This window comes from Bombina bombina, chromosome 1 (genome assembly GCF_027579735.1).
Source record: "Bombina bombina isolate aBomBom1 chromosome 1, aBomBom1.pri, whole genome shotgun sequence".
NCBI classification, from domain to species: Eukaryota; Metazoa; Chordata; class Amphibia; order Anura; family Bombinatoridae; genus Bombina; species Bombina bombina.
The window spans coordinates 1,468,381,448-1,468,408,948 of NC_069499.1; the positions used below are offsets into that span (position 1 = coordinate 1,468,381,448).

The 27,501-nt window shown below is 39.3% G+C and overlaps 1 protein-coding gene across 2 annotated transcripts in view; it reads right to left on the bottom strand.

The window, feature by feature from the left end:
• Positions 1-27,501, bottom strand: part of SLC38A10 (solute carrier family 38 member 10) — a 244,458-nt gene that overhangs the window by 45,808 nt on the left and 171,149 nt on the right. For both annotated transcript variants that reach the window (XM_053706757.1, XM_053706748.1), the window contains exon 14: positions 13,273-13,350. In XM_053706757.1, coding sequence (XP_053562732.1) covers positions 13,273-13,350 — 78 coding nt within the window. The remainder of the gene's footprint in view (positions 1-13,272; positions 13,351-27,501) is intronic.

Below are 27,501 nucleotides of genomic sequence, written 5' to 3' on the forward strand. Positions count from 1 at the left end.
GGTGTGTCCGGTCCACGGCGTCATCCTTACTTGTGGGAACCAATACCAAAGCTTTAGGACACGGATGATGGGAGGGAGCAAATCAGGTCACCTAGATGGAAGGCACCACGGTTTGCAAAACCTTTCTCCCAAAAATAGCCTCAGAAGAAGCAAAAGTATCAAATTTGTAAAATTTGGTAAAAGTGTGCAGTGAAGACCAAGTCGCTGCCTTACATATCTGATCAACAGAAGCCTCGTTCTTAAAGGCCCATGTGGAAGCCACGGCCCTAGTGGAATGAGCTGTGATTCTTTCAGGAGGTTGCCGTCCGGCAGTCTCATAAGCCAATCTGATGATGCTTTTAAGCCAAAAAGATAGAGAGGTAGAAGTTGCTTTTTGACCTCTCCTTTTACCAGAATAAACAACAAACAAGGAAGATGTTTGTCTGAAATCCTTTGTAGCATCTAAATAGAATTTTAGAGCACGGACAACGTCCAAATTGTGTAACAAACGTTCCTTCTATGAAACTGGATTCGGACACAAAGAAGGTACAACTATCTCCTGGTTAATATTTTTGTTGGAAACAACCTTCGGAAGAAAACCAGGCTCAGTACGTAAAAACCACCTTATCTGCATGGACCAGATAGGGCGGAGAACACTGCAGAGCAGATAACTCAGAAACTCTTCTAGCGGAAGAAATTGCAACCTAAAACAAAACTTTCCAAGATAATAACTTAATATCTACGGAATGTAAGGGTTCAAACGGAACCCCTTGAAGAACTGAAAGAACTAGATTAAGACTCCAGGGAAGAGTCAAAGGTCTGTAAACAGGCTTGATTCTAACCAGAGCCTGAACAAACGCTTAAACGTCTGGCACAGCTGCCAGCCTTTTGTGAAGTAAAACAGATAAAGCAGAGATCTGTCCCTTCAGAGAACTCGCAGAAAATCCTTTCTCCAAACCTTCTTGTAGAAAGGAAAGAATCTTAGGAATTTTTATCTTGTTCCATGGGAATCCTTTAGATTCACACCAACAGATATATTTTTTCCATATATTATGGTAAATTTTTCTAGTTACAGGCTTTCTAGCCTGAATAAGAGTATCTATTACAGAATCTGAAAACCCACGCTTTGATAAAATCAAGCGTTCAAACTCCAAGCAGTCAGTTGGAGGAAAACCAGATTCGGATGTTCGAATGGACCCTGAATAAGAAGGTCCTGTCTCAAAGGTAGCTTCCATGGTGGAGCCGATGACACATTCACCAGGTCTGCACACCAAGTCCTGCGTGGCCACACAGGAACTATCAAGGTCACCGAAGCCCTCTCCAGATTGATCCTGGCTACCAGCCTGGGAATGAGAGGAAACGGTGGGAATACATAAGCTAGGTTGAAGATCCAAGGTGCTACTATTGTATCCAATAGAGTCGCCTTGGGATCCCTGGATTTGGACCCGTAACAAGGGACCATGAAGTTCTGACGAGAGGCCATCAGAACCATGTCTGGAATGCCCCATAATTGAGTTATTTGGGCAAAGATTTCCAGATGGAGTTCCCACTCCCCCGGATGCTCCTCCATCGCCAGGGAACTCCTTGTTACCCCCTGATGGTTGATATATGTAACAGTCGTCATGATGTCTGATTGAAACCTTATGAATTTGGCCTTTGCTAGTCGAGGCCAAGCCTTGAGAGCATTGAATATCGCTCTCAGTTCCATTATGTTTATCGGGAGAAGAGAGTCTTCCCGAAACCATAGACCCTGAGTTTTCAGGGGTTCCCAGACCGCGCCCCAGCCCACCAGACTGGCGTCGGTCGTGACAATGACCTATTCTGGTCTGCGGAAGCTCATTCCCTGTGACAGGTTGTCCAGGGTCAGCCACCAACGGAGTGAATCTCTGGGTATTTGATCTACTTGTATCGTCGGAGACAAGTCTGTATAATCCCCATTCCACTGTCTGAGCATGCACAGGTGCAATGGTCTTAGATGAATTCGTGCAAAAGGAACTATGTCCATTGCCGCAACCATCAAACCTATTACTTCCATGGACTGCGCTATGGAAGGAAGAAGAACAGAATGAAGTACCTGACAAGAGCTTAGAAGTTTTGATTTTCTGGCCTCTGTCAGAAAAACCTTCATTTCTAAGGAAACTATTATTGTTCCCAAGAAGGGAACTCTTGTTGACGGGGACAGAGAACTTTTTTCTATGTTCACTTTCCACCTGTGAGATCTGAGAAAGGCTAGGACAATGTCCGTATGAGCCCTTGCTTTTGACAGAGACGACACTTGAATCAGAATGTCGTCCAAGTAAGGTACTACTGCAATGCCCCTTGGTCTTAGCACCGCTAGAAGGGACCCTAGTACCCTTGTGAAAATCCTTGGAGCAGTGGCGAATCCGAATGGAAGTGCCACAGGTAATGCTTGTCCAGAAAGGCGAACCTTAGGAACCGAAAATGTTCCTTGTGGATAGGAATACGTAGGTACGCATCCTTTAAGTCCACCGTGGTCATGAATTGACCTTCCTGGATGGTAGGAAGGATCGTTCGAATGGTTTCCATTTTGAATGATGAAACCCTTTGAAACTTGTTTAGAATCTTGAGATCTAAAATAGGTCTGAATGTTCCCTCTTTTTTGGGAATTATGAACAGGTTGGAGTAAAAACCCATCCCTTGTTCTCCTAATGGAACAGGATGAATCACTCCCATGCTTAACAGGTCTTCTACACAGTGTAAGAATGCCTGTTCGAAGATAATTGAGACCCGTGGAACCTTCCCCTTGGGGGTAGTTCCCTGAATTCCAGGAGATAACCTTGAGAAACTATTTCTAGCGCCCAAGGATCCTGAACATCTCTTGCCCCAGCCTGAGCAAAGAGAGAAAGTCTGCCCCCCACCAGATCCTTCCCAGATCGGGGGCCAACACTTCATGCTGTTTTGGTAGCAGTGGCAGGTGACTTGGCCTGCTTACCCTTGTTCCAGCCTTGCATCGGCCTCCAGGCTGGCTTGGTTTGAGAAGTATTACCCTCTTGCTTAGAGGGTGTAGAATTTGAGGCTGGTCCGTTTCTGCGAAAGGGACGAAAATTTGGCTTCTTTTTAGCCTTAAAAGACCTATCCAGAGGAAGGGCGTGGCCCTTTCCCCCAGTGATGTCTGAAATAATCTCTTTCAAGTCAGGGCCAAACAGTGTTTTACCCTTGAAAGGGATGTTAAGCAAAAGCGCTCTGCGCGCCACGATAGCAAACCCTGAATTATTCGCCGCTAATCTAGCTAATTGCAAAGCGGCATCTAAAATAAAAAAGAGTTAGCCAATTTAAGAGCTTGAACTCTGTCCAAAACCTCCTCGTACGAAGATTCTTTATTGAGCGACTTTTCTAGTTCTTCGAACCAGAAACACGCAGCTGTAGTGACAGGAACAATGCATGAAATTGGTTGTAGAAGGTAACCTTGCTGAACAAACATCTTTTTAAGCAAACCCTCTAACCTTTAATCCATAGGATCTTGAAAGCACAACTATCTTCTATAGGAATAGAAGTGCGTTTGTTTAGAGTAGAAACCGCCCCCTCGACCTTGGGGACTGTATGCTATAAGTCCTTTCTGGGGTCGACTATAGGAACTAATTTCTTAAATATAGGGGGAGGACAAAAGGTATGCCGGGCCTTTCCCACTCCTTATTTACTATGTCCGCCACCCGCTTGGGTATAGGAAAAACATCGGGGGGCACCGGAACCTCTAGGAACTTGTCCATCTTACCTAATTTCTCTGGAATGACCAAATTGTCACAATCATCCAGAGTAGATAAAACCTCCTTAAGTAGTGCGTGGAGATGTTGAAATTTAAATTTAAAAGTTACAATATCAGGTTCTGCTTGTTGAGAAATTTTCCCTGAATCTGAAATTTCTCCCTCAGACAAAACCTCCCTCCTGGCCCCTTCAGATAGGTGTGAGGGTATGTCAGAACAGATATCATCAGCGTTCTCTTGCTCTTCAGTGTTTAAAACAGAGCAATCACGCTTTCTCTGATAAGTAGGCATTTTGGAAAAAATGCATGCAATAGAATTATCCATTACAGCCATTAATTGTTGTATGGTAATAAGTATTGGCGCACTAGATGTACTAGGGGCCTCTTGTGTGGGCAAAACTGGTGTAGACACAGAAGGGGATGATGCAGTACCATGCTTACTCCCCCCTTATTAGAGGAATCATCTTGGGCAATATCATATCTATGGCATTATTATCCCTACTTTGTTTGGACATTATGACACAAATATATCACATATATTTAAATGGGGAGACACATTGGCTTTCATACATATAGAACATCGTTATCTGATGGTTCAGACATGTTAAACAGGCTTAAACTTGTCAACAAAGCACAAAAAACGTTTTACAATAAAACCGTTACTGTCCCTTTAAATTTCAAACTGAACACACTTTATTACTGAATATGTGAAAAAGTATGAAGGAATTGTTCAAATTTCACCAAAATTTCACCACAGTAACTTAAAGCCTTAAAAGTATTGCACACCAAATTTGAAAGCTTTAACCCTTAAAATAACGGAACCGGAGCCGTTTTTACATTTAACCCCTATACAGTCCCAGGTATCTGCTTTGCTGAGACCCAACCAAGCCCAGAGGGGAATACGATACCAAATGATGCCTTCTATAAGCTTTTTCAGTGGTTCTTAGCTCCTCACACATGCATCTGCATGCCATGCTTTCCAAAAACAACTGCGCATTAGAGGCGCGAAAATGAGGCTCTGTCTATGACTAGAAAAGGCCCCCAATGAAAAAGGTGTCCAATACAGTGCCTGCCGTTTTTATTAAAACAATCCCCAAGATTTAACAACTATTAAAAGTAATAATCTGCCAAATATACTTAGTAAAGTAATCGTTTTAGCCCAGAAAAATGTCTACCAGTTTTTTAAGCCCTAATGAAGCCCTTTATTCTTTTACTTAAACTAAGAAAATGGCTTACCGGTTCCCATAGGGAAAATGACAGCTTCCAGCATTACCGAGTCTTGTTAGAAATGTGTCATACCTCAAGCAGCAAAAGTCTGCTCACTGTTTCCCCCAACTGAAGTTAATTCCTCTCAACAGTCCTGTGTGGAAACAGCCATCGATTTTAGTAACGGTTGCTAAAATCATTTTCCTCTTACAAACAGAAATCTTCATCTCTTTCCTGTTTCTGAGTAAATAGTACATACCAGCACTATTTTAAAATAACAAACTCTTGATTGAAGAATAAAAACTACATTTAAACACCAAAAAACTCTAAGCCATCTCCGTGGAGATGTTGCCTGTACAACGGCAAAGAGAATGACTGGGGAAGGCGGAGCCTAGGAGGGATCATGTGACCAGCCATTTCCTGTTGGGGAGGAGAATATCCCACAAGTAAGGATGACGCCGTGGACCGGACACACCTATGTTGGAGAAAAGAGAATCTCAAAACCAAAAGTGGTCTGAATGAAATAAAATGAGGATAAATGTTCAGTAAAATTTAGTGGACATTAAATGACCTTGCTGAACAAAAGGCATTATAGTCCTTATAGTCGCCAACTTGAAAGTTGAGACTCTTACAAAACAATATAAAGTCTTCAGATCCAAGATTGGACTGAATAAACCTTTCTTCTTTGGGACAAAGAATAGAATTGAATAGAAACCCAATCCCTATTCCTGCTAAAGAACTGGTATAAATACTCCTGAAAAAAATTCACAGAGTGTACTGAGAAAGAAAGAATCTTCCCACAGAAGGTCCCTAAGAATAATAAAAAATAATAAAGATTTTGGACTGAAATCATCCAAAAACAAATTTAATCTGCCCCCCCCCCCCCCCCAGAAGAACTGGTTTGAGAACCGTACCTTCATGCAGTTGAAAAACAAGTAATTATATAGCGTTTTCTTCCAGAAGGATACAAAAAAATGCTTTTTCAGTGTTAGCACTTGGAGTTAACCAAATTAGCAGCTGAAAAAAACAGTTGTTATTATTACCCAAATAAATAGTACACAATAAATTGACCTATATTGTTATTATGAATCTAAGACCCTTGGATCTAGAACAAGCATTTGCAGTCAGAACATTCACCAACTGATCTACATCACCGGACTAAAAGTAGGGCAGAAAAGACTCTAAACCTCAAGAAATAGTTGAGATAATAGAAATCAAACAAATTATTATCCTAACAAGCTAGAGATAATAAAATATATTTGAAATCATAATAATAGATATAGTAAACATAATAAAATTAATACATCAGAAGTAAATAAACAGAGTTATATACTTGAGAATCTGAAACTGCTTATGCTAACTGTTCAAAAACAAAAAAAGGTTGAAAGAACAGAAATGTCAGCCACAGATAAAGGCTGAGCTAAAAATATAAACAGTACACGAATATGCTCTACTAAGGTTATATTCAAACTCTAAAGAATCCTAAAAATAAGTACCAATTTCCATAGAAATAGCAGTACAATCCCAAAAGGAAATCAGGATAAACCATTCTTAAGAACATAACACAGATAGTATCTTGAATAGGAAAAACCCTCAGGAGCAAATTAAAATCTTAAAATCACGATTTTAAAATAACATAGTTAATAGGAGGACTAGGCTCCTAAAAGCTAAAAATGACAAATTTTCCTTAAGAATGTTCAAAATGAAAAATAATAAGAATTTTTAATAAAATGGTCTCTGATACAGGATCCTTTGAGCCAAAGAAAACCTTCATCAGTAGAATAAACTTAAATATGCTGTCGGTCAGAACAAAATTAATTAAATCTTAATTTTGAAAAGACCTTGAAAGTTTACTTAACGGTTTAATAGCAGTCATAACCTTTATGGTAAAAGCAGTAACATGTGATGTTTGCTGATGAAATCAAATACATGAACTGAAAAAGTAAAAACAGTAAATGTCATTGTACATGTAGAAACATTTTAAGCATAAAATAAATAAGTAAATGCCACATAATTGAGCTGAAGAAAATAACAACAGCTAAATAATGAAGCTTTATAGAATTGTGTTTCAGGGCAACATAGTTTCTACAGTAACATCAGAGTCAGGATCAGAATGAAACATCTCGCAAAATGTAACAAAAATAGAAAAAATAACATTAGGCAAAACATTCAATTTCCACAATGTAACAGTTTCAGTAGATAGGAAAATAAAGATAGTATTTAAAAAAATAATAAAATAAAAATAAAAAAGCAGGCATAATAGTTTTCAAAATGTCATGAAAACAGCGAGTAATAGAGGCAAAATAACTTTTGGCGCCAAGAATGACACATTACGCAAAAACAATTTTTTGGCACAAAACTAACACCAGGAAATTACGCAACTCGCGTCATAACAAACGCAACTTCAAAACAACTAGCGTCAACAAAGACGCAGGAAATTACGAAATTTGCGTCATCAAAGGCACAACTTCGCGTCAAAAAAATTTCACGCCAAGAATGACAGCATTTTGCGTCCTCGCGAGCCTAGATTTGCCCGCAAAAAAATTATAATTGAGAAACAAGTCAAATTAGAAAGAGACTAAACCCCAGGTAAGAAAAAAAGTTAAAATAAACTTCCCAAACATTATTCCTAAACTCCCTAGACTGCAAAAGGGAAATATACATAGACCTGACTCATGGCAAATATAAGTAAAAAAACATATATTTAAAACTTTATATTAATACATAAAGTGCCAAACCATAAATAATGATACATACTTACCGAAAGACACCCATCCACATATAGCAGATAGCCAAACCAGTACTGAAAACTAACAGCAGAGGTAATGGTATATAAGAGTATATTGTCGATCTGAAAAGGGAGGTAAGGAGATGAATCCCTACGACCGATAACAGAGAACCATTGAAAAGATTTCCTGTTAGAGCAACCATAAAATCAATAGGCGATGCTCTCTTCAAATCCCTCTGACAAACACTGTACTCTGAGAGGAAATGGGCTTCAGAATGCTTAGAAGCGCTTATCATAGAAGAAAATCATAAAAACTAAGCACAAACTTACTTCACCACCTCCATTGGAGGCAAAGTTTGTAAAACTGAGTTGTGGGTGTGGTGGGAGGTGTATTTGTAGGCATTTTACGGGTTTGGGAGACGTTGCCCCCTACGTCACTAGCTCATGGACTTGCCAATTACATGAAAGAAATTAAATTTTGCATTTAAAAATCTGGTCTGTCATCTAAAAAAGAACATTACAAAATGTATTAAAGTACTTAGGCTTTTGACAGAGATGGGTGCTCATTTTTTTCTGTAGGGGTTGTCCCTATTAGCCAGCTAGCAACAGATACCAGTTATATATAAATATGCACTTCATGTTACTATCTATCATTTTTCATGAGAAAAAACAAAATTTATGCTTACCTGATAAATGTATTACTTTCTTGACACGATGAGTCCACGGATCATCTAATTACTATAGGGAATATCACTCCTGCCCAGCAGGAGGCAGCAAAGAGCACCACAGCAAAGCTGTTAAATATCACCTCCCTTCTGTCCAACCCCCAGTCATTCGACCAAAGTAAAGGAGAGAAAGGAAGCAACAAGGTGCAGAGGTGCCTGAGGTTTATAAAATAACAAAAAATATCCTGTCATCAAAAACAGGGCTGGCCGTAGAATCATTGTGTCAAGAAATAAATTTATCAGGTAAGCATAAATTTCGTTTTCTTCCTAATGACACGATGAGTCCACAGATCATTTAATTACTATTGGGAATCAATACCCAACTGGACACAGATGATAAGGGAGGGACAAGACAGGGAACCTAAACAGAAGGCACCACTGCTTGTGAATACCCGGCTTCTCCCAATAATTTCTGAAGCCTGATCTGGTATGGGAAAACATTCCAGCATGGAAGGTACATCATAATACTTGTTAAGTTTACTAGACTTTTTAGGGTTGACAATGTGACAGTAGAGTCAGAGTCGTCCAGAGTAGCCAAAACCTCCTTGAGTAGTAAACGGAGGTGTTCCAGCTTAAACCTGAAGGATACAACTTCAGCATCAGAGGAAGGAATTGCACTGTCAGAATCTGAGATTTCACCCTCAGATGCTGCTGAAAAATCCTCCTCAGATTTATGAGAGGAAACATTCGGAATAGCCACGACCGAGTCAGATACCTTACGCACTGATTCTTTAGACTTCCTCTTGCGCTTTCCCTGTAGCATGGGAAAAGCAGACAACGCATCAGAAACTGCAGAAGACATGAGGGAAGCAATGTCTTGTAAGAAGACCCCAGTCGGAGCTTGAGAGGAAGCGCAGGGTACTGGAATTAATGGTTACTAAAATTTGGGACACCTGAGGAGAAAAATGCAGCATATCTTACAGTGTCAGAAGACTCCTGGACAGCATCCGTCTTAGACAATATAGGCTCAAGAAATCTATCCTTATGTTCTCTCAACACATGAGGAACAAAAAGGAATTGGTGGTTCAATATTAGCATTCAAACATAATGGACATCTGTAATCTGTAACAGAGTATTGGTCCATTTTAACAGAATAAATATAAAGAATTAAATAATTAAATTAGGAACAATTTAAATAAAGAAAAAAACGTTACTGTTTCTTTAAATTTTAAAATAAAACTGCTTTAATTTTTTAACAAATACAAAAACGGAACTGCTTTCTTTTACAAGATATTGAGTAATAAAAACGGCTTAAAGGGACAGTCTACACCAGAATAATTATTGTTTAAAAACATAGATAATCCCTTAACCAACACAGTTATATTAATCTATGTTTTACCTCTGTGATTACCTTGTATCTAAGCCTCTGCAGACTGCCCCCTTATCTTAGTGCTTTTGAAAGACAGTTTAGGCAATCAGTGCAGACTCCTAAATAACTCCACAGGGGTGAGCACAATGTAATCTATATGATACACATGAACTAGTACAAGTCAATTGGAAAGTTGTTTAAAATTGCATGCACTATCTGAATCATGAAAGTTTAATTTTGACTAGACTGTCCCTTTAATAACACCTCAAACAGCCTCTACACCTCAGCAATAGCTTTGCTGAGGTGCCTATTTAAAAGGAAACTGCTTTATTTTTTAAAACCAGAATCCAAACTGGTGCTGTTTCAGTAATGACAGGCTAACAAATGACAGTTAAACTTGAAAAATGATAAGATGCAGATATCTCTCCTCCATACACAGGACGTAAGAGAATAACAAATGCGCAATAGATACATTTTTACCTCACACAAGCCCCCCCCATCGTGGGCGTGTCTAAATAACGTCTCAGCAGACATCTTAATGCAAAAAACATTAATAAAACCACCAAAATTAGCAAAGTTCTCCTCAAGTCCCCAAGTGCCTGCAATACTGCCATACATAATCCCCTTACAACACTAGGAGTAATGTATTAAATATCCCTGTTAGTAAAGTGCCATGTCTTTACCTTAAAGCATCTTAAGAAAATAAATTAGCACTTTCCCTCACATTGACCTGTGGAAAATAATAATAAGGGCAGCAACTTTTATTTAAATATGAGGGAGGCGCAGTGAGAATTATGTCCCACAAGTTGGAGGAAAAACTGCACATACTTGGTACTGCAAATTGAAAAGATTCTTCAATCAAGAGTTATTATGACACCTAACTTTACCACTTCCTTACACGAACGTAGGCAAAGAGAATGACTGGGGGTTGGATAGAATGGAGGTGATGTTTAACAGCTTTGCTGTGGTGCTCTTTGCCACCTCCTGCTGGGCAGGAGTGATATTCCCAATAGTAATTAGATGATCAGTGGACTCATCGTGTCATTAGAAAGAAAAATGGTTAATTGCTGCTAATTTACAAACATTTTGAGCACTATGTCCTTTTAAAGAAACCGTAAAATCAAAATTAAATTGATTTTTTAAACAACTTCCAATTTACTTCTATTATAAATGTTGTTTAGTTCTCTTGCTATCCTTTGTTAAAGATTAATCCTAGGTAAGCTTAGGAGCGTGCATGAGTCTTTAGCCAGCTGGCAGCAGTTTGCAACAACGTTTATAGCGTGTTCTGCATAGTTGCAAAACACTGCTGCCACAGAGTGATAAAAACACATGCACATTCCAAAGCTTCTATCAGCCTATCTAGGTTTACTGTTCAATAAAGGATACCTGGGGTCAGATGATCTAACAAACTTTGTGCTTGTGAGATTTTCTAAGAGGCCCCTGTCCCAATTCTAAAAAGGCAGTTTTTACCTTGAGAACAGTGTCTCGCAAAGGGGTCTTACCTGCTTTTTAGTATGTGAAGGTGATAGTGCTCACAAAGATTTGTAATTTATAATCTTTACATAAAATATATTTAAATAAAAATATACAGTAAAAACGGTATTAGTTATTCACATTATAAATGATAACGAAATTGTTCTGGAATAAATTGTATTTTAGGGAAACCTTAAACTTCGTATTGAAGGAATCGATTTCCTTATTGTTGAATCAGTTTCCCCACCTCTGTTAGTGGGCTGAACAGGGACGTTCCATGAGAGTAGCTGACATTTCTCTGCCAGGGCTGGTGTATTCCCTTATCATTAAACATTTTCCCATGCAGACTGAAAGGTGGCAAAACCATGTATACATGGGAATAGAGGCTACTGTAAAATACTATATGCTGAAAGCAGAGTAATGTGATCTGAATTCGCTGCAGGATTTAATTTTTAAACTGCACCCTCTGTTCCCTGCTAAATCTGTTCTTCCCAGCAAGTTCCATTACTTTCTATGGGAGACAACTCGCAACTTGCAGGGATAGCCACCATTTTTAGACAATTCCCTGAGAGCAGCCTCTGCGAGTGTCGGTTTGGTTTTTCACTTCTGGCCCAGTGAAGTTTTGATCATTAGGTTACAAGAGAACAAAGCGAATTTGATAATAGAACAAAATTGTTTAAAATGTCATGCTGCATCTGAATCATAAACATTTATTTTTTTACTTTACTGTTCATTTAAAGGGACAGTCTACACCCATATTAACATTAGCCTATACGTTAGATAAAGTTCAGATTGTCCTAACTCACTCCCTCTACTGTAACGAGTCTGCTTCACAAACTGAGTTATTAGTAATCAAACTCTGATTCTAATCGTTATAAATGGCTGACCAGCTCCGCCTATTAACTACATCATATAGAATCTACTTCCAATCAAAATTAGATCACCGATTAAAAAAACAGGATTGCGCTTTTGTTGTTTAGCGCATGCAAAAAAACACTCGGCTTAGTTATTTTCCTGCTGCACAGACAGACTTCCTCTACATCACTTCCGTAAATAGGAGCATGCGTGTTTACACGGTAATTACGTAGGTGGTTGTATGTGAACGAGTATGAGATACAAAGAGAAGGGGAGTTCAAGGTAGGAGAAGGGAATGGGCGGAGCTTGTCTGCCATTTTTAACGATTAGAATCAAAGTTTTGATTTCGAATACCTCCGTTTGTGAAGCAGACTCATTAGGGTAGAGGGGGGTGAGCTAGGAAAATCGGAACACGATCTAAGGTATAGGCTAATGTTAATACGGGTGAAGACTGTCCCTTTGAATTAAATGAGAAAATTTAGTTTAGCTGTAAAGCATTTCTTTATGCAGTAAGCTTCCAATAGAGGTGGTAAGGACAAAGCCTGTAAGCCAAATCAGTAAAGTTTAGGACATGCAAACAATTATACTAAAAATTACTTAAAGGGACATGAAACTCAAACTTTTTCTTTCATGATTCAGATAGAGAATACAATTTTAACCAAATTTCTAATTTACTTCTATTATTTAATTTGTTCCATTCTCTTGGTATAATTTGTTGAAGAAGCAGCAATGCACTATTTGTTTTTAACTAAACACATGGGTGAGCCAATGATAATCGTTATATATATGCAGCCCCCAATCAGCAGATAGAACCTAGGTTCTTTGCTGCTCCTTAGTTTGCCTAGATAAACCTTTCAGAAAAGGATAACAAGAAAAGGAAGCAAATTAAATAATAGAAGTAAATTGGAAAATTGATTAAAATTGTATTCTCTATCTGAACCATGAAAGAAACATTTTGGGTTTCATGTCCCTTTAAGATCCCACATCAGAAGTAAATATCGGCAAAACGTGGTTCTATCTTGTTCAGGGTCTCAGACTTACATTCAGTTCAGCTAGTCCAAAATTAATGAAGGGATATATTATGTAATTAAAAATAACTGTTCAGTCAGTGACTACAGCAGAAACCATCATTTTGATTTAGCAAATATTGATTTCATAATTCTAGAGATGGCTACAACCCAAGGTTCTGCAATGTGTTGCAGCCCTCTGTAAGAACCAGAGCATTAAAGTGGTAACTTATAAGTGGCAGTAAAGGGAAAAACGTATACATTTATACCTTCTTGGTTCTCTCCAGGATTCAAGTCAACGTTTTGCACCTCTGGCACAATATCTGCTCCAATCTGTACTTTATCACCTATATATATATATATATATTTTTTTTTTTAAAAAGAAAGAAAAACGAAAAAGATTAATTATATTTAACAGAGTGGAATTCACTCAATTTGCAAACTTGCGCTAAGTTATTACCCAATATAGGTATGGTGCATTAGTAAATGTACCCAAAATAGATGTAGATAAAAGTGTTATACAGACCAAGCCATTCTGGTATTAGAAAACATAATTTATGCTTACCTGATAAATTAATTTCTTTCAGGACGCTGAGAGGGTCCACGAGCCATCACATGTGGGCTTAAACTCCAGTCCAACAGGAGGAGGAAAAAAAACATAACAGAGCTTTTCATCCTTCCCACCACTTCATTCTCTTATATATATTTTGTTGAAGGAGCAGAATTGCACCATCAGTAGCTAGCTGAACAAATCAGCGAGCCAATGGCAAGAGGCATATATGTGCAGCTGCTAGTCGACAGCTAGCTCCAAGCAGTGCATTGCTGTTCCTGAGCCTATCTAGGTATGGTTTTTAACAAATGATACCAAGAGAACAAAGCAATTGGAGGACATTTGGACTAGTTCTGCATATTAAGTCCTGCAAGGCCATGCAAGAGTAATCAAAATTACAGATGCTCGCTCTTGTTTTAATCTTAGCTATCACCTTGGATAGCAAAACAATGGGGTGAAAGATGTAAATCAGATTGAACAACCAGGAAGTCACTAAGGCATCTATGAGAGTGGCCTGTGGATCCTGAGATCTAGCACAATATTGGGGTAGTTTGTGAGTGGTTGAGGCAGGCCAGAACTATATATCATGGCCTCTTGCTTAAATCACAATCTAGTTAAATACCTCCTGATTCATAAACCAATCGATGGGATAAAAAACAATTTATGTAAGAACTTACCTGATAAATTCATTTCTTTCATATTAACAAGAGTCCATGAGCTAGTGACGTATGGGATATACATTCCTACCAGGAGGGGCAAAGTTTCCCAAACCTTAAAATGCCTATAAATACACCCCTCACCACACCCACAAATCAGTTTAACGAATAGCCAAGAAGTGGGGTGATAAGAAAAAAAGTGCGAAGCATATAAAATAAGGAATTGGAATAATTGTGCTTTATACAAAAAAATCATAACCACCACAAAAAAGGGTGGGCCTCATGGACTCTTGTTAATATGAAAGAAATGAATTTATCAGGTAAGTTCTTACATAAATTATGTTTTCTTTCATGTAATTAACAAGAGTCCATGAGCTAGTGACGTATGGGATAATGACTACCCAAGATGTGGATCTTTCCACACAAGAGTCACTAGAGAGGGAGGGATAAAATAAAGACAGCCAATTCCTGCTGAAAATAATCCACACCCAAAATAAAGTTTAACAAAAAACATAAGCAGAAGATTCAAACTGAAACCGCTGCCTGAAGAACTTTTCTACCAAAAACTGCTTCAGAAGAAGAAAATACATCAAAATGGTAGAATTTAGTAAAAGTATGCAAAGAGGACCAAGTTGCTGCTTTGCAGATCTGGTCAACCGAAGCTTCATTCCTAAACGCCCAGGAAGTAGATACTGACCTAGTAGAATGAGCTGTAATTCTCTGAGGCGGAATTTTACCCGACTCAACATAGGCAAGATGAATTAAAGATTTCAACCAAGATGCCAAAGAAATGGCAGAAGCTTTCTGGCCTTTCCTAGAACCGGAAAAGATAACAAATAGACTAGAAGTCTTACGGAAAGATTTCGTAGCTTCAACATAATATTTCAAAGCTCTAACAACATCCAAAGAATGCAATGATTTCTCCTTAGAATTCTTAGGATTAGGACATAATGAAGGAACCACAATTTCTCTACTAATGTTGTTGGAATTCACAACTTTAGGTAAAAATTCAAAAGAAGTTCGCAACACCGCCTTATCCTGATGAAAAATCAGAAAAGGAGACTCACACGAAAGAGCAGATAATTCAGAAACTCTTCTAGCAGAAGAGATGGCCAAAAGGAACAAAAACTTTCCAAGAAAGTAATTTAATGTCCAATGAATGCATAGGTTCAAACGGAGGAGCTTGAAGAGCTCCCAGAACCAAATTCAAACTCCAAGGAGGAGAAATTGACTTAATGACAGGTTTTATACGAACCAAAGCTTGTACAAAACAATGAATATCAGGAAGAATAGCAATCTTTCTGTGAAAAAGAACAGAAAGAGCGGAGATTTGTCCTTTCAAAGAACTTGCGGACAAACCCTTATCTAAACCATCCTGAAGAAACTGTAAAATTCTCGGTATTCTAAAAGAATGCCAAGAAAAATGATGAGAAAGACACCAAGAAATATAAGTCTTCCAGACTCTATAATATATCTCTCGAGATACAGATTTACGAGCCTGTAACATAGTATTAATCACGGAGTCAGAGAAACCTCTATGACCAAGAATCAAGCGTTCAATCTCCATACCTTTAAATTTAAGGATTTCAGATCCGGATGGAAAAAAGGACCTTGTGACAGAAGGTCTGGTCTTAACGGAAGAGTCCATGGTTGGCAAGATGCCATCCGGACAAGATCCGCATACCAAAACCTGTGAGGCCATGCCGGAGCTATTAGCAGAACAAACGAGCATTCCCTCAGAATCTTGGAGATTACTCTTGGAAGAAGAACTAGAGGCGGAAAGATATAGGCAGGATGATACTTCCAAGGAAGTGATAATGCATCCACTGCCTCCGCCTGAGGATCCCGGGATCTGGACAGATACCTGGGAAGTTTCTTGTTTAGATGGGACGCCATCAGATCTATTTCTGGAAGTTCCCACATTTGAACAATCTGAAGAAATACCTCTGGGTGAAGAGACCATTCGCCCGGATGCAACGTTTGGCGACTGAGATAATCCGCTTCCCAATTGTCTACACCTGGGATATGAACCGCAGAGATTAGACAGGAGCTGGATTCCGCCCAAACCAAAATTCGAGATACTTCTTTCATAGCCAGAGGACTGTGAGTCCCTCCTTGATGATTGATGTATGCCACAGTGGTGACATTGTCTGTCTGAAAACAAATGAACGATTCTCTCTTCAGAAGAGGCCAAAACTGAAGAGCTCTGAAAACTGCACGGAGTTCCAAGATATTGATCGGTAATCTCACCTCCTGAGATTCCCAAACTCCTTGTGCCGTCAGAGATCCCCACACAGCTCCCCAACCTGTGAGACTTGCATCTGTTGAAATTACAGTCCAGGTCGGAAGAACAAAAGAAGCCCCCTGAATTAAACGAAGGTGATCTGTCCACCACGTTAGAGAGTGCCGAACAATCGGTTTTAAAGATATTAATTGATATATCTTCGTGTAATCCCTGCACCATTGGTTCAGCATACAGAGCTGAAGAGGTCGCATGTGAAAACGAGCAAAGGGGATCGCGTCCGATGCAGCAGTCATAAGACCTAGAATTTCCATGCATAAGGCTACCGAAGGGAATGATTGAGACCGAAGGTTTCGACAGGCTGAAATCAATTTTAGACGTCTCTTGTCTGTTAAAGACAGAGTCATGGACACTGAATCTATCTGGAAACCCAGAAAGGTTACCCTTGTTTGAGGAATCAAAGAACTTTTTGGTAAATTGATCCTCCAACCATGATCTTGAAGAAACAACACAAGTCGATTCGTATGAGACTCTGCTAAATGTAAAGACTGAGCAAGTACCAAGATATCGTCCAAATAAGGAAATACCACAATACCCTGTTCTCTGATTACAGACAGAAGGGCACCGAGAATCTTTGTGAAAATTCTTGGAGCTGTAGCAAGGCCAAACGGTAGAGCCACAAATTGGTAATGCTTGTCTAGAAAAGAGAATCTCAGGAACTGATAATGATCTGGATGAATCGGAATATGCAGATATGCATCCTGTAAATCTATTGTGGACATATAATTCCCTTGCTAAACAAAAGGCAATATAGTCCTTACAGTTACCATCTTGAACGTTGGTATCCTTACATAACGATTCAATAATTTTAGATCCAGAACTGGTCTGAAGGAATTCTCCTTCTTTGGTACAATGAAGAGATTTGAATAAAACCCCATCCCCTGTTCCGGAACTGGAACTGGCATAATTACTCCAGCCAACTCTAGATCTGAAACACAATTCAGAAATGTTTGAGCTTTCACTGGATTTACTGGGACATGGGAAAGAAAAAATCTCTTTGCAGGAGGTCTCATCTTGAAACCAATTCTGTACCCTTCTGAAACAATGTTCTGAATCCAAAGATTGTGAACAGAATTGATCCAAATTTCTTTGAAAAAACGTAACCTGCCCCCTACCAGCTGAACTGGAATGAGGGCCGTACCTTCATGTGAACTTACAAGCAGGCTTTGCCTTTCTAGCAGGCTTGGATTTATTCCAGACTGGAGATGGTTTCCAAACTGAAACTGCTCCTGAGGACGAAGGATCAGGCTTTTGTTCTTTGTTGAAACGAAAGGAACGAAAACGATTGTTAGCCCTGTTTTTACCTTTAGACTTTTTATCCTGTGGTAAAAAAGTTCCTTTCCCACCAGTAACAGTTGAAATAATAGAATCCAACTGAGAACCAAATAATTTGTTTCCCTGGAAAGAAATGGAAAGTAGAGTTGATTTAGAAGCCATATCAGCATTCCAGGTCTTAAGCCATAAAGCTCTTCTGGCTAAGATAGCCAGAGACATAAATCTAACATCAACTCTAAAAAAAAAAATGGCATCACAGATGAAATTATTAGCATGCTGGAGAAGAATAATAATATCATGAGAATCACGATTTGTTACTTGTTGCGCTAGAGTTTCCAACCAAAAAGTTGAAGCTGCAGCAACATCAGCCAATGATATAGCAGGTCTAAGAAGATTACCTGAACATAGATAAGCTTTTCTTAGAAAAGATTCAATTTTTCTATCTAAAGGATCCTTAAACGAGGTACCATCTGACGTAGGAATGGTAGTACGTTTAGCAAGGGTAGAAATAGCCCCATCAACTTTAGGGATTTTGTCCCAAAATTCTAACCTGTCAAGCGGAACAGGATATAATTGCTTAAAACGTTTAGAAGGAGTAAATGAATTACCCAATTTATCCCATTCCTTAGCAATTACTGCAGAAATAGCATTAGGAACAGGAAAGACTTCTGGAATAACCGCAGGAGCTTAAAAAACCTTATCCAAACGTATAGAATTAGTATCAAGAGGACTAGAATCCTCTATTTCTAAAGCAATTAGTACTTCTTTAAGTAAAGAGCGAATAAATTCCATCTTAAATAAATATGAAGATTTATCAGCATCAATCTCTGAGATAGAATCCTCTGAACCAGAAGAGTCCAAAGAATCAGAATGATGGTGTTCATTTAAAAATTCATCTGTAGAGAGAGAAGATTTAAAAGACTTTTTACGTTTACTAGAAGGAGAAATAACAGACAAAGCCTTCTTTATGGATTCAGAAACAAAATCTCTTATGTTATCAGGAACATTCTGCACCTTAGATGTTGAGGGAACTGCAACAGGCAATGGTACATCACTAAAGGAAATATTATCTGCTTTAACAAGTTTGTCATGACAATTATTACAAACAACAGCTGGAGGAATAGCTACCAAAAGATTACAGCAGATACACTTAGCTTTGGTAGATCCAGCAGGCAGTGGTTTTCCTGTAGTATCTTCTGGCTCAGATGCAACGTGAGACATCTTGCAATATGTAAGAGAAAAAACAACATATAAAGCAAAATAGATCAAATTCCTTATAAGACAGTTTCAGGAATGGGAAAAAAATGCCAAACATCAAGCTTCTAGCAACCAGAAGCAAATGAAAAATGAGACTGAAATAATGTGGAGACAAAAGCGACGCCCATATTTTTTGGCGCCAAATAAGACGCCCACATTATTTGGCGCCTAAATGCTTTTGGCGCCAAAAATGACGCCACATCCGGAACGCCGACATTTTTGGCGCAAAATAACGTCAAAAATGACGCAACTTCCGGCGACACGTATGACGCCGGAAACGGAAAAGAATTTTTGCGCCAAAAAAGTCAGCGCCAAAAATGACGCAATAAAATGAAGCATTTTCAGCCCCCGCGAGCCTAACAGCCCACAGGGAAAAAAGTCAAATTTTTGAGGTAAGAAAAAATATGATAATTGAAAGCATAATCCCAAATATGAAACTGACTGTCTGGAAATAAGGAAAGTTGAACATTCTGAGTCAAGGCAAATAAATGTTTGAATACATATATTTAGAACTTTATAAATAAAGTGCCCAACCATAGCTTAGAGTGTCACAGAAAATAAGACTTACTTACCCCAGGACACTCATCTACATGTTTGTAGAAAGCCAAACCAGTACTGAAACGAGAATCAGTAGAGGAAATGGTAAATATAAGAGTATATCGTCGATCTGAAAAGGGAGGTAAGAGATGAATCTCTACGACCGATAACAGAGAACCTTATGAAATAGACCCCGTAGAAGGAGATCACTGCATTCAATAGGCAATACTCTCTTCACATCCCTCTGACATTCACTGCACGCTGAGAGGAAAACCGGGCTCCAACTTGCTGCGGAGCGCATATCAACGTAGAATCTAGCACAAACTTACTTCACCACCTCCCTTGGAGGCAAAGTTTGTAAAACTGATTTGTGGGTGTGGTGAGGGGTGTATTTATAGGCATTTTAAGGTTTGGGAAACTTTGCCCCTCCTGGTAGGAATGTATATCCCATACGTCACTAGCTCATGGACTCTTGTTAATTACATGAAAGAAATACTGACGACTAAGTTAGGATATGGGCTACCTCTTATTACTAAGGCACTTCAAGTTTTGCCTTGGTGATTGAGGTAAGCCCCACAAGATGTTTATAGGTAATATTGCTTTCTGAGGAAACCAGACTAAATGCACTCTCTATGACCCTAAGACTGATGACCACCCATGTTATCCAGAGAAAAGGAGGCCCCCATAAAAAGAAATTGGCGAGTCTGCCACTATGTCTTGTCTTGAAGTCTAGTGAAATCTTCTGAGAATGATCCTTGCCATCTCCATTCCACTGCTCCAACATTTTTAGGTGTAGAGAATGTAGGTTGAATCTGGCAAATTTTACGGCAGTTGAAGCCACCACGAGAAACTTACTAATTTCAATGCACTGAAGGACTGAAGGAAGAGAAGTGAGCTGGAGAAAAGCACATGGCTTCTGCAGATTGAGCCTGTGTTGATCCATGAGAGACAGTTTAATTGACATTAAATCTATTATGAAACCCAGGAATGAAACCCTGGTCTCAGGAAATAAAGACCTCTTTGGTATGTTGATTCTACGACTGTGAAAATGAAAGTATTGAAGACATTTGCTTGTATGTTCCTTTGCCATTTTGAGAGAGGGAGCCTGTACCAGAATGTCATATAGGTATAAAGCTACTTGAATCCACTAAGCTCTTACAACCAACATTAGTGCTACGAGAACTTTTATGAAAAATCTTGGAGCCTCTATAAATTGACCCTCCTGCAACTAAAGGAAGTTTAATGCAAATCATCTCCATTTTGAAAGATGGATCTTTCAGAAACTTGTTTGGAGTTTTGAGATCTAAAATGGGCCTGAAAGTCCCTTCTTTCTTTAAGACAATGAAAAGTTTGGAAATAAACCCTTGATTCTATTCCTCTAACGGGACCAAAGTAATAGCCGCAATTGTTTTCAGGTTTGTTACACATGCCAAGAAGGCTCTGGCGGATCTCTTGAAATATGAGACAGGAGGAATCTTCCTCAAGGAGAATGAGACTGAAAGCTTGTGTGGTACCCCAGGGAAATGATTTTCAGTACCCAAGGATCCTGAATCGACTTCTCCCAAACCTCCTAAAATATTCAATCTGATCTTCACTAGAACTTTCCTTTGCAGCTTTGGAGAAGAGAAGGGCTTTTTGTACATATACTAGAAGGAACCAGGCTTCCACAAGGACTTCCAGCATATTTCACATTAAAGTGATGGTAAACTTTAACTAATTAAATGCCATATATGTAATCTTTTGCATAAATAAAAAGAGAGAAGCGCTCAACCTGGGAATGAACAATAGCATAATAGCTTGTTCTATGGCTAGTTATCACCCAAGCAGCAACCTCAACATGTGCCTTTCACACAGAAGAACTTTCCTAAAGCATATCAGTTTGATCCTGACTTCACAGTACAGTCCAGCCCTGAAATACCAGACAATCCCTCTCTGAACAAGAGAAAAAGCAAAACCCCAGACGTATGTTTCGGCCTATTGTGGGCCTCGTAAGTGAGGTGCAGCTATATCCCTCTAGGCACACTGAGCAACGGGTCCATGTCTGGATTCCCGCATCACACTTAGGGAGACTTCCCTAAGTGTCATCATTTGCATAAATAAAAAGAGAAGCGTGCTCAACCTGGGAATGAACAATAGCATATTAGCTTGTTCTATGGCTAATTACCAGCCAAGCAGCAGCCTCTTTTTGCTCAACATGTGCCTTTCACAGAGAAGAACTTTCCTGAAGCATATCAGTTTGATCCTGACTTCACAGTACAGTCCAGCCCCGAAATACCAGGCAATCCCTCTCTGAACGAGAGAAACAGCAAAACCCCAGACGTACGTTTTGGCCTAATGTGGGCCTCGTCAGGGAGGTGCAGCCATATCCTTCTAGGCACAACGAGCAATGGGTCTGGATTCCCGCATCACACTTAGGGAGACTTCCCTAAGTGTCATCAAGCTCCATACAGAGAATTGCCTGGTATTTCGCGCGCTGGACTGACCGTAATAGGCGGGATCAAACTGATATACTACATACTACTCTGTGAAAAGCATTACTGGGCTAAAAAGCTGCACCCAGGTGGTAAAATCGCCATAGAACAGGCTAAACATGGTATTGAGCCAGTTGTTCATTCCTGTGAGTGCACTTATCTCTGTATGTATTTAGTCTCCCTATGGGAAAAAGGGGCAACCAGGCGTGGACTCCTTGCTCAGTGTGCTTAGAGGAATATGTCTAACTATCACTGACGAGGCCCAATGAAGGCCGAACCGATCATCTGGGGTAGCTGTGTTCCTTGTTCAGAGAGGAATTGCCTGGTATTTCAGCGCTGGACTGACCGTATTATGCGGGATCAGACTGATATACTACAGAAAAGTTCTACTCTGTGAAAAGCATTACTGGGCTAAAAAGCTGCACCCAGGTGGTAAATCGCCATAGAACAGACTAACAATGGTATTTAGCCAGTTGCTCATTCGTGTGAGTACACTTCTCTCTGTATGTATTTAGTCTCCCTATGGGAAAAAGGGGCAACCAGACGTGGACTCCTTGCTCAGTATGCTTAGAGGAATATGGCTACACCTCACTGACGAGGCCCAATGAAGGCCGAAACGATCGTCTGGGGTTGCTGTGTTCCTTTTCAGAGAGGAATTGCCTGGTATTTCGGCGCTGGACTAACCGTAATAGGCGGAATCAGACTGATATACTACAGGAAAGTTCTACTCTGTGAAAAGCATTACTGGGCTAAAAAGCTGCACCCAGGTGGTAAATCGCCATAGAACATTCTTACAATGGTATTGAGCCAGTTGTTCATGTCTGTGAGTGCACTTCTCTCTGTATATATGTAATCTTTTCCATTAAAAACGTATATGCGTGCCTTTTTTGTTTTTAATCCATCTGTTAAATTAGTTAATATACTAATGCTTCTATTGCAATGCTATCCCGGCCCACTTGGATAAGCTTTTTATTTTATGACAATTCCAGTGAACATCCAATAAAACGTGTGTCATTTGACAATCTTGAAGTTCAGCCCCTTTAAAGCACTTAGAAAGCCTATATAGAGTGTGGACGGGACTGCTCTATACATAACAGCTGAGCCAAAAGAGGAAATGAAAGGGGGCAGAGGAACAGACTATACCAATTAGAATTATAAATATTTAAACTGGCATTAAAGTGATGGTAAATTTAAATCGCTACATCACAAATGAAACCGTTTGTAGTCTTGGCCAACTTCAAGAGATCCTGAATTTCTTTCAACCTTTCTGTCCATGGGATCCTTGAATGAGTTGCTGTCCTCCACACAAATAGCAGTTTGACTAGCCTAGAGTGGAGATAGCTCCATCCACTTTTGGAATATCTTCCCACACCTCCAATTTTACAGAGGAGAAAAGGGAACATCTTGAACTTGACAGGATGGGATTGGGGAGAGGGAAAAGGAACATCTGGTTTGTTCCATTCCTTAGTGATTATGTCAGAAACAAACAGGTACTTGGAAGGTTGACAGCTTTTTAGACACTGCCTTAAAGACTTATAAGTCTTAACAGACTGTTTTTCTGCAGTTGGAAGATTGTGAACCTCCAAGGCTATTAAAACCTCCCACAAGAGAGTATGAATATGCTGCAACATAAAATGAAAGGACACCTGCTATTTTATCACCAGTGGGGTCCTGGGTTTCGGATAGACTATTCTCAGAATAGGAGATTTCTGATTCCATTGTACTCCTGATTTGTACAGAGGTACTTAAATGGGTCACTCCTGAGGAAGGTCCCTGATGAGCCTAAGGCCTGTGAAGGACTTCCTTCTACCCCTGGCAAGCGTCTGGTGGAGGAATGACAGCTATCAGCTCTGTAATTACAGAGTAAATATATTCATTTAATTTAGGAGACCGGTCAAAAGAGCTGTCATGGGTATAACCCTGGCAATTTCTATATCCCTGAACACTTTTCTGTAGAGGCAACGCTGCATGACCCTGTCTAGAATAAGTGGTATTTTATGAGCGGGGTGGGTCAGAGGTAACACCAACACATCCTGATAAAGCAAACACAGTTTGAAAGGGATTGAGTTATCTAAGGATCAACCTTCCAGAAGGTAAGTATGATGTACAGAGTCGTAAGCTGAACCAGTTTGCTTCATAGTTTATAGCATATAAAGTAAGGATAGGCAAGTATCTACAGGTAGCTATCAGCACATATTAAAGTATAAGGCACACAAAGGATTAACCCCCTTAGGGTAACACAGAAATAATGGCACAATGCAAACGTCCTTTGAAGGATTTAAGAAAAATTACTGTCTCTTTAAACAGAAAAAAACATCCTTTAAAAAGATAGAAAATTACATTTGCAAATAATAAGGGATTAAAAAAACGAATTCAGCCAAGCTATGAATGAAAGGGTGCTCACCACTCATAGCCCAGGATAATCTCTACTGCATGTCAGCAAGATGGCCACCAGTCAGTGAGGAGAAGAAAGCGGAAGGCATGATATTTTACCATGAAAACATGAACCCTTCAAGTCCCAAGAGAAGAAAGTGCCTAAAACTGTAGTAAGTGTTAAGTGGTGTATGTGACTGTGCCCAGGCTATGAGAAACGTGTACATAGTCATACAGATAGCCTGCACACTATGAAGTTGCATAGTACTTACCTGTCAGCACCTGTGTTTACCGTGTACAACTTAGCTGCAGAATACTGCTTCAAATAAATGGGCCCATCTAAAACAGTGCAAGCATGGTGCCAAGGATCTATTAAGGTTTTAACAAAGAGCAGCACTCTGTAGACCAAGGGATTGGGGGCATGCCCACATTTCACCTGGGAGATTTTTCCGCAGTGGGAGAAGATAGTCACAACTTGGTTGAATCTCCTCTCCCCTCTTTGTAGGTTCTCTGAAGAGAAAATGGATTTCAAATTGGTTAGAGAGCCCTATCAAATGATGTGTAGATTACCACTTCAGAATTCACCTCACTCCAAAAAATTATAAGTATTATGGGAAGATGGAAGGGATAAAAAGCTCTGTTATGTTAGGTGTTTTTGCATCCTCCTAGTGGACTTGAGTTTAATCCCAAATATGATGGCTTGTAGAATCATCATTTTATCAAAAGGTAAAAAAAAATAAACATACACTATTGTTAGCTATCTATTAACACATTAACTAAATGCTCATTTCCACAACATAGGGCAAGATTACAAGAGGAACGCTAATTTATTGCAAGTGCACAAACAGGCAAATTTGCCAGTTTGCGGGCGTGCGATAAATAACCAGCCATTACAAGTGGCTGCTTATTGCTACCGTGAGCGCTTGGTAGCAATTAGCGTTTATAAAATTAACCAGAGATCAGATCTCTGGTTAATTTTATAAATGTCCACCAAATGCCACCAAAATCAAGTGTAATATACTTTATTAAAGGGACACTGTACCCAATTTTTTTCTTTTGTGATTCAGATAGAGCATGTAATTTTAAGCAACTTTCTAATTTACTTCTATTATCAATTTTTCTTTGTTCTCTTGATATCTTTATTTGAAAAAGAAGGCATCTAAGCTGAGGAGCCAGCCAATTTGTGGTTCAGAACCATGGACAGCAATTGTTTATTGGTGCTGCCCAATCAGCAAGGACAACCCAGGTTGTTCACCAAAAAACATAATTTATGTAAGAACTTACCTGATAAATTCATTTCTTTCATATTAGCAAGAGTCCATGAGCTAGTGACGTATGGGATATACATTCCTACCAGGAGGGGCAAAGTTTCCCAAACCTTAAAATGCCTATAAATACACCCCTCACCACACCCACAATTCAGTTTAACGAATAGCCAAGAAGTGGGGTGATAAGAAAAAAGTGCGAAAGCATATAAAATAAGGAATTGGAATAATTGTGCTTTATACAAAAAAATCAAAACCACCACAAAAAAGGGCGGGCCTCATGGACTCTTGCTAATATGAAAGAAATGAATTATGTTTTCTTTCATGTAATTAGCAAGAGTCCATGAGCTAGTGACGTATGGGATAATGATTACCCACGATGTGGATCTTTCCACACAAGAGTCACTAGAGAGGGAGGGATAAAATAAAGACAGCCAATTCCTGCTGAAAATAATCCACACCCAGAATAAAATTTAATGAAAAAACATAAGCAGAAGATTCAAACTGAAACCACTGCCTGAAGTACGTTTCTACCAAAAACTGCTTCAGAAGAAGAAAACACATCAAAATGGTAGAATTTAGTAAAAGTATGCAAAGAGGACCAAGTTGCTGTTTTGCAAATCTGATCAACCGAAGCTTCATTCTGAAACGCCCAGGAAGTAGAAACTGACCTAGTAGAATGAGCTGTAATCCTTTGAGGCGGAGTGTTACCCGACTCAACATAGGCATGATGAAATAAAGATTTCAACCAAGATGCCAAAGAAATGGCAGAAGCTTTCTGGTCTTTTCTAGAACCGGAAAAGATGACAAATAGACTAGAAGTCTTTCGGAAAGACTTAGTAGTTTCAACATAATATTACAAAGCTCTAACAGCATCCAAAGAATGCAATGATTTCTCCTTAGAATTCATAGGATTAGGACATAATGAAGGAACCACAATTTCTCTACTAATGTTGTTAGAATTCACAACCTTAGGTAAAAAAATCAAAGAAGTTCGCAGCACCGCCTTATCCTGATGCAAAATCAGAAAAGGAGACTCACAAAAAATAGTAGATAATTCAGAGACTCTTCTGGCAGAAGAGATGGCCAAAAGAAACAAAACTTTCCAAGAAAGTTATATAACGACCAAAGAATGCATGGGTTCAAAAGGAGGAGCTTGAAGAGCCCCCAGAACCAAATTCAAACTCCAAGGAGGAGAGATTGACTTAATGACAAGTTTTATACGAACCAAAGGTTGTACAAAACAATGAATATCAGGAAGATTAGCAATCCTTCTGTGAAAAAGAACAGAAAGAGCAGAGATTTGTCTTACAAGAAACTTGCGGACAAACCTTTATCTAAACCATCCTGAAGAAATATAAGTCTTCCAGACTCTATAATATATCTCTCTAGATACAGATTTACGAGCCTGTCACATAGTATCAATCACAGAGTCAGAGAAACCTCTTTGACCAAGAATCAAGCGTTCAAACTCCACACCTTAAAACTAAGGTTTTGAGATCCTGATGGAAAAAAGAACCTTGAGACAGAAAGACTGGTCTTAACGGAAGAGTTCACAGCCGGCAAGAGGCCATCCGGACAAGACCTGCATACCAAAACCTGTGAGGCCATGCTGGAGCTACCAGCAGGACAAACGAGCATTCCTTTAGAACATTGGAGAATACCCTTGGAAGAAGAACTAGAGGCGGAAAGATATAGGCAGGATGACACTTGTAAGGAAGAGATAATGCATCCACTGCCTCCGCCCGAGGATCCCGGGATCCGGACAGATACCAGGGAAGTTTCTTGTTTAGATGAGAAGCCATCAGATCT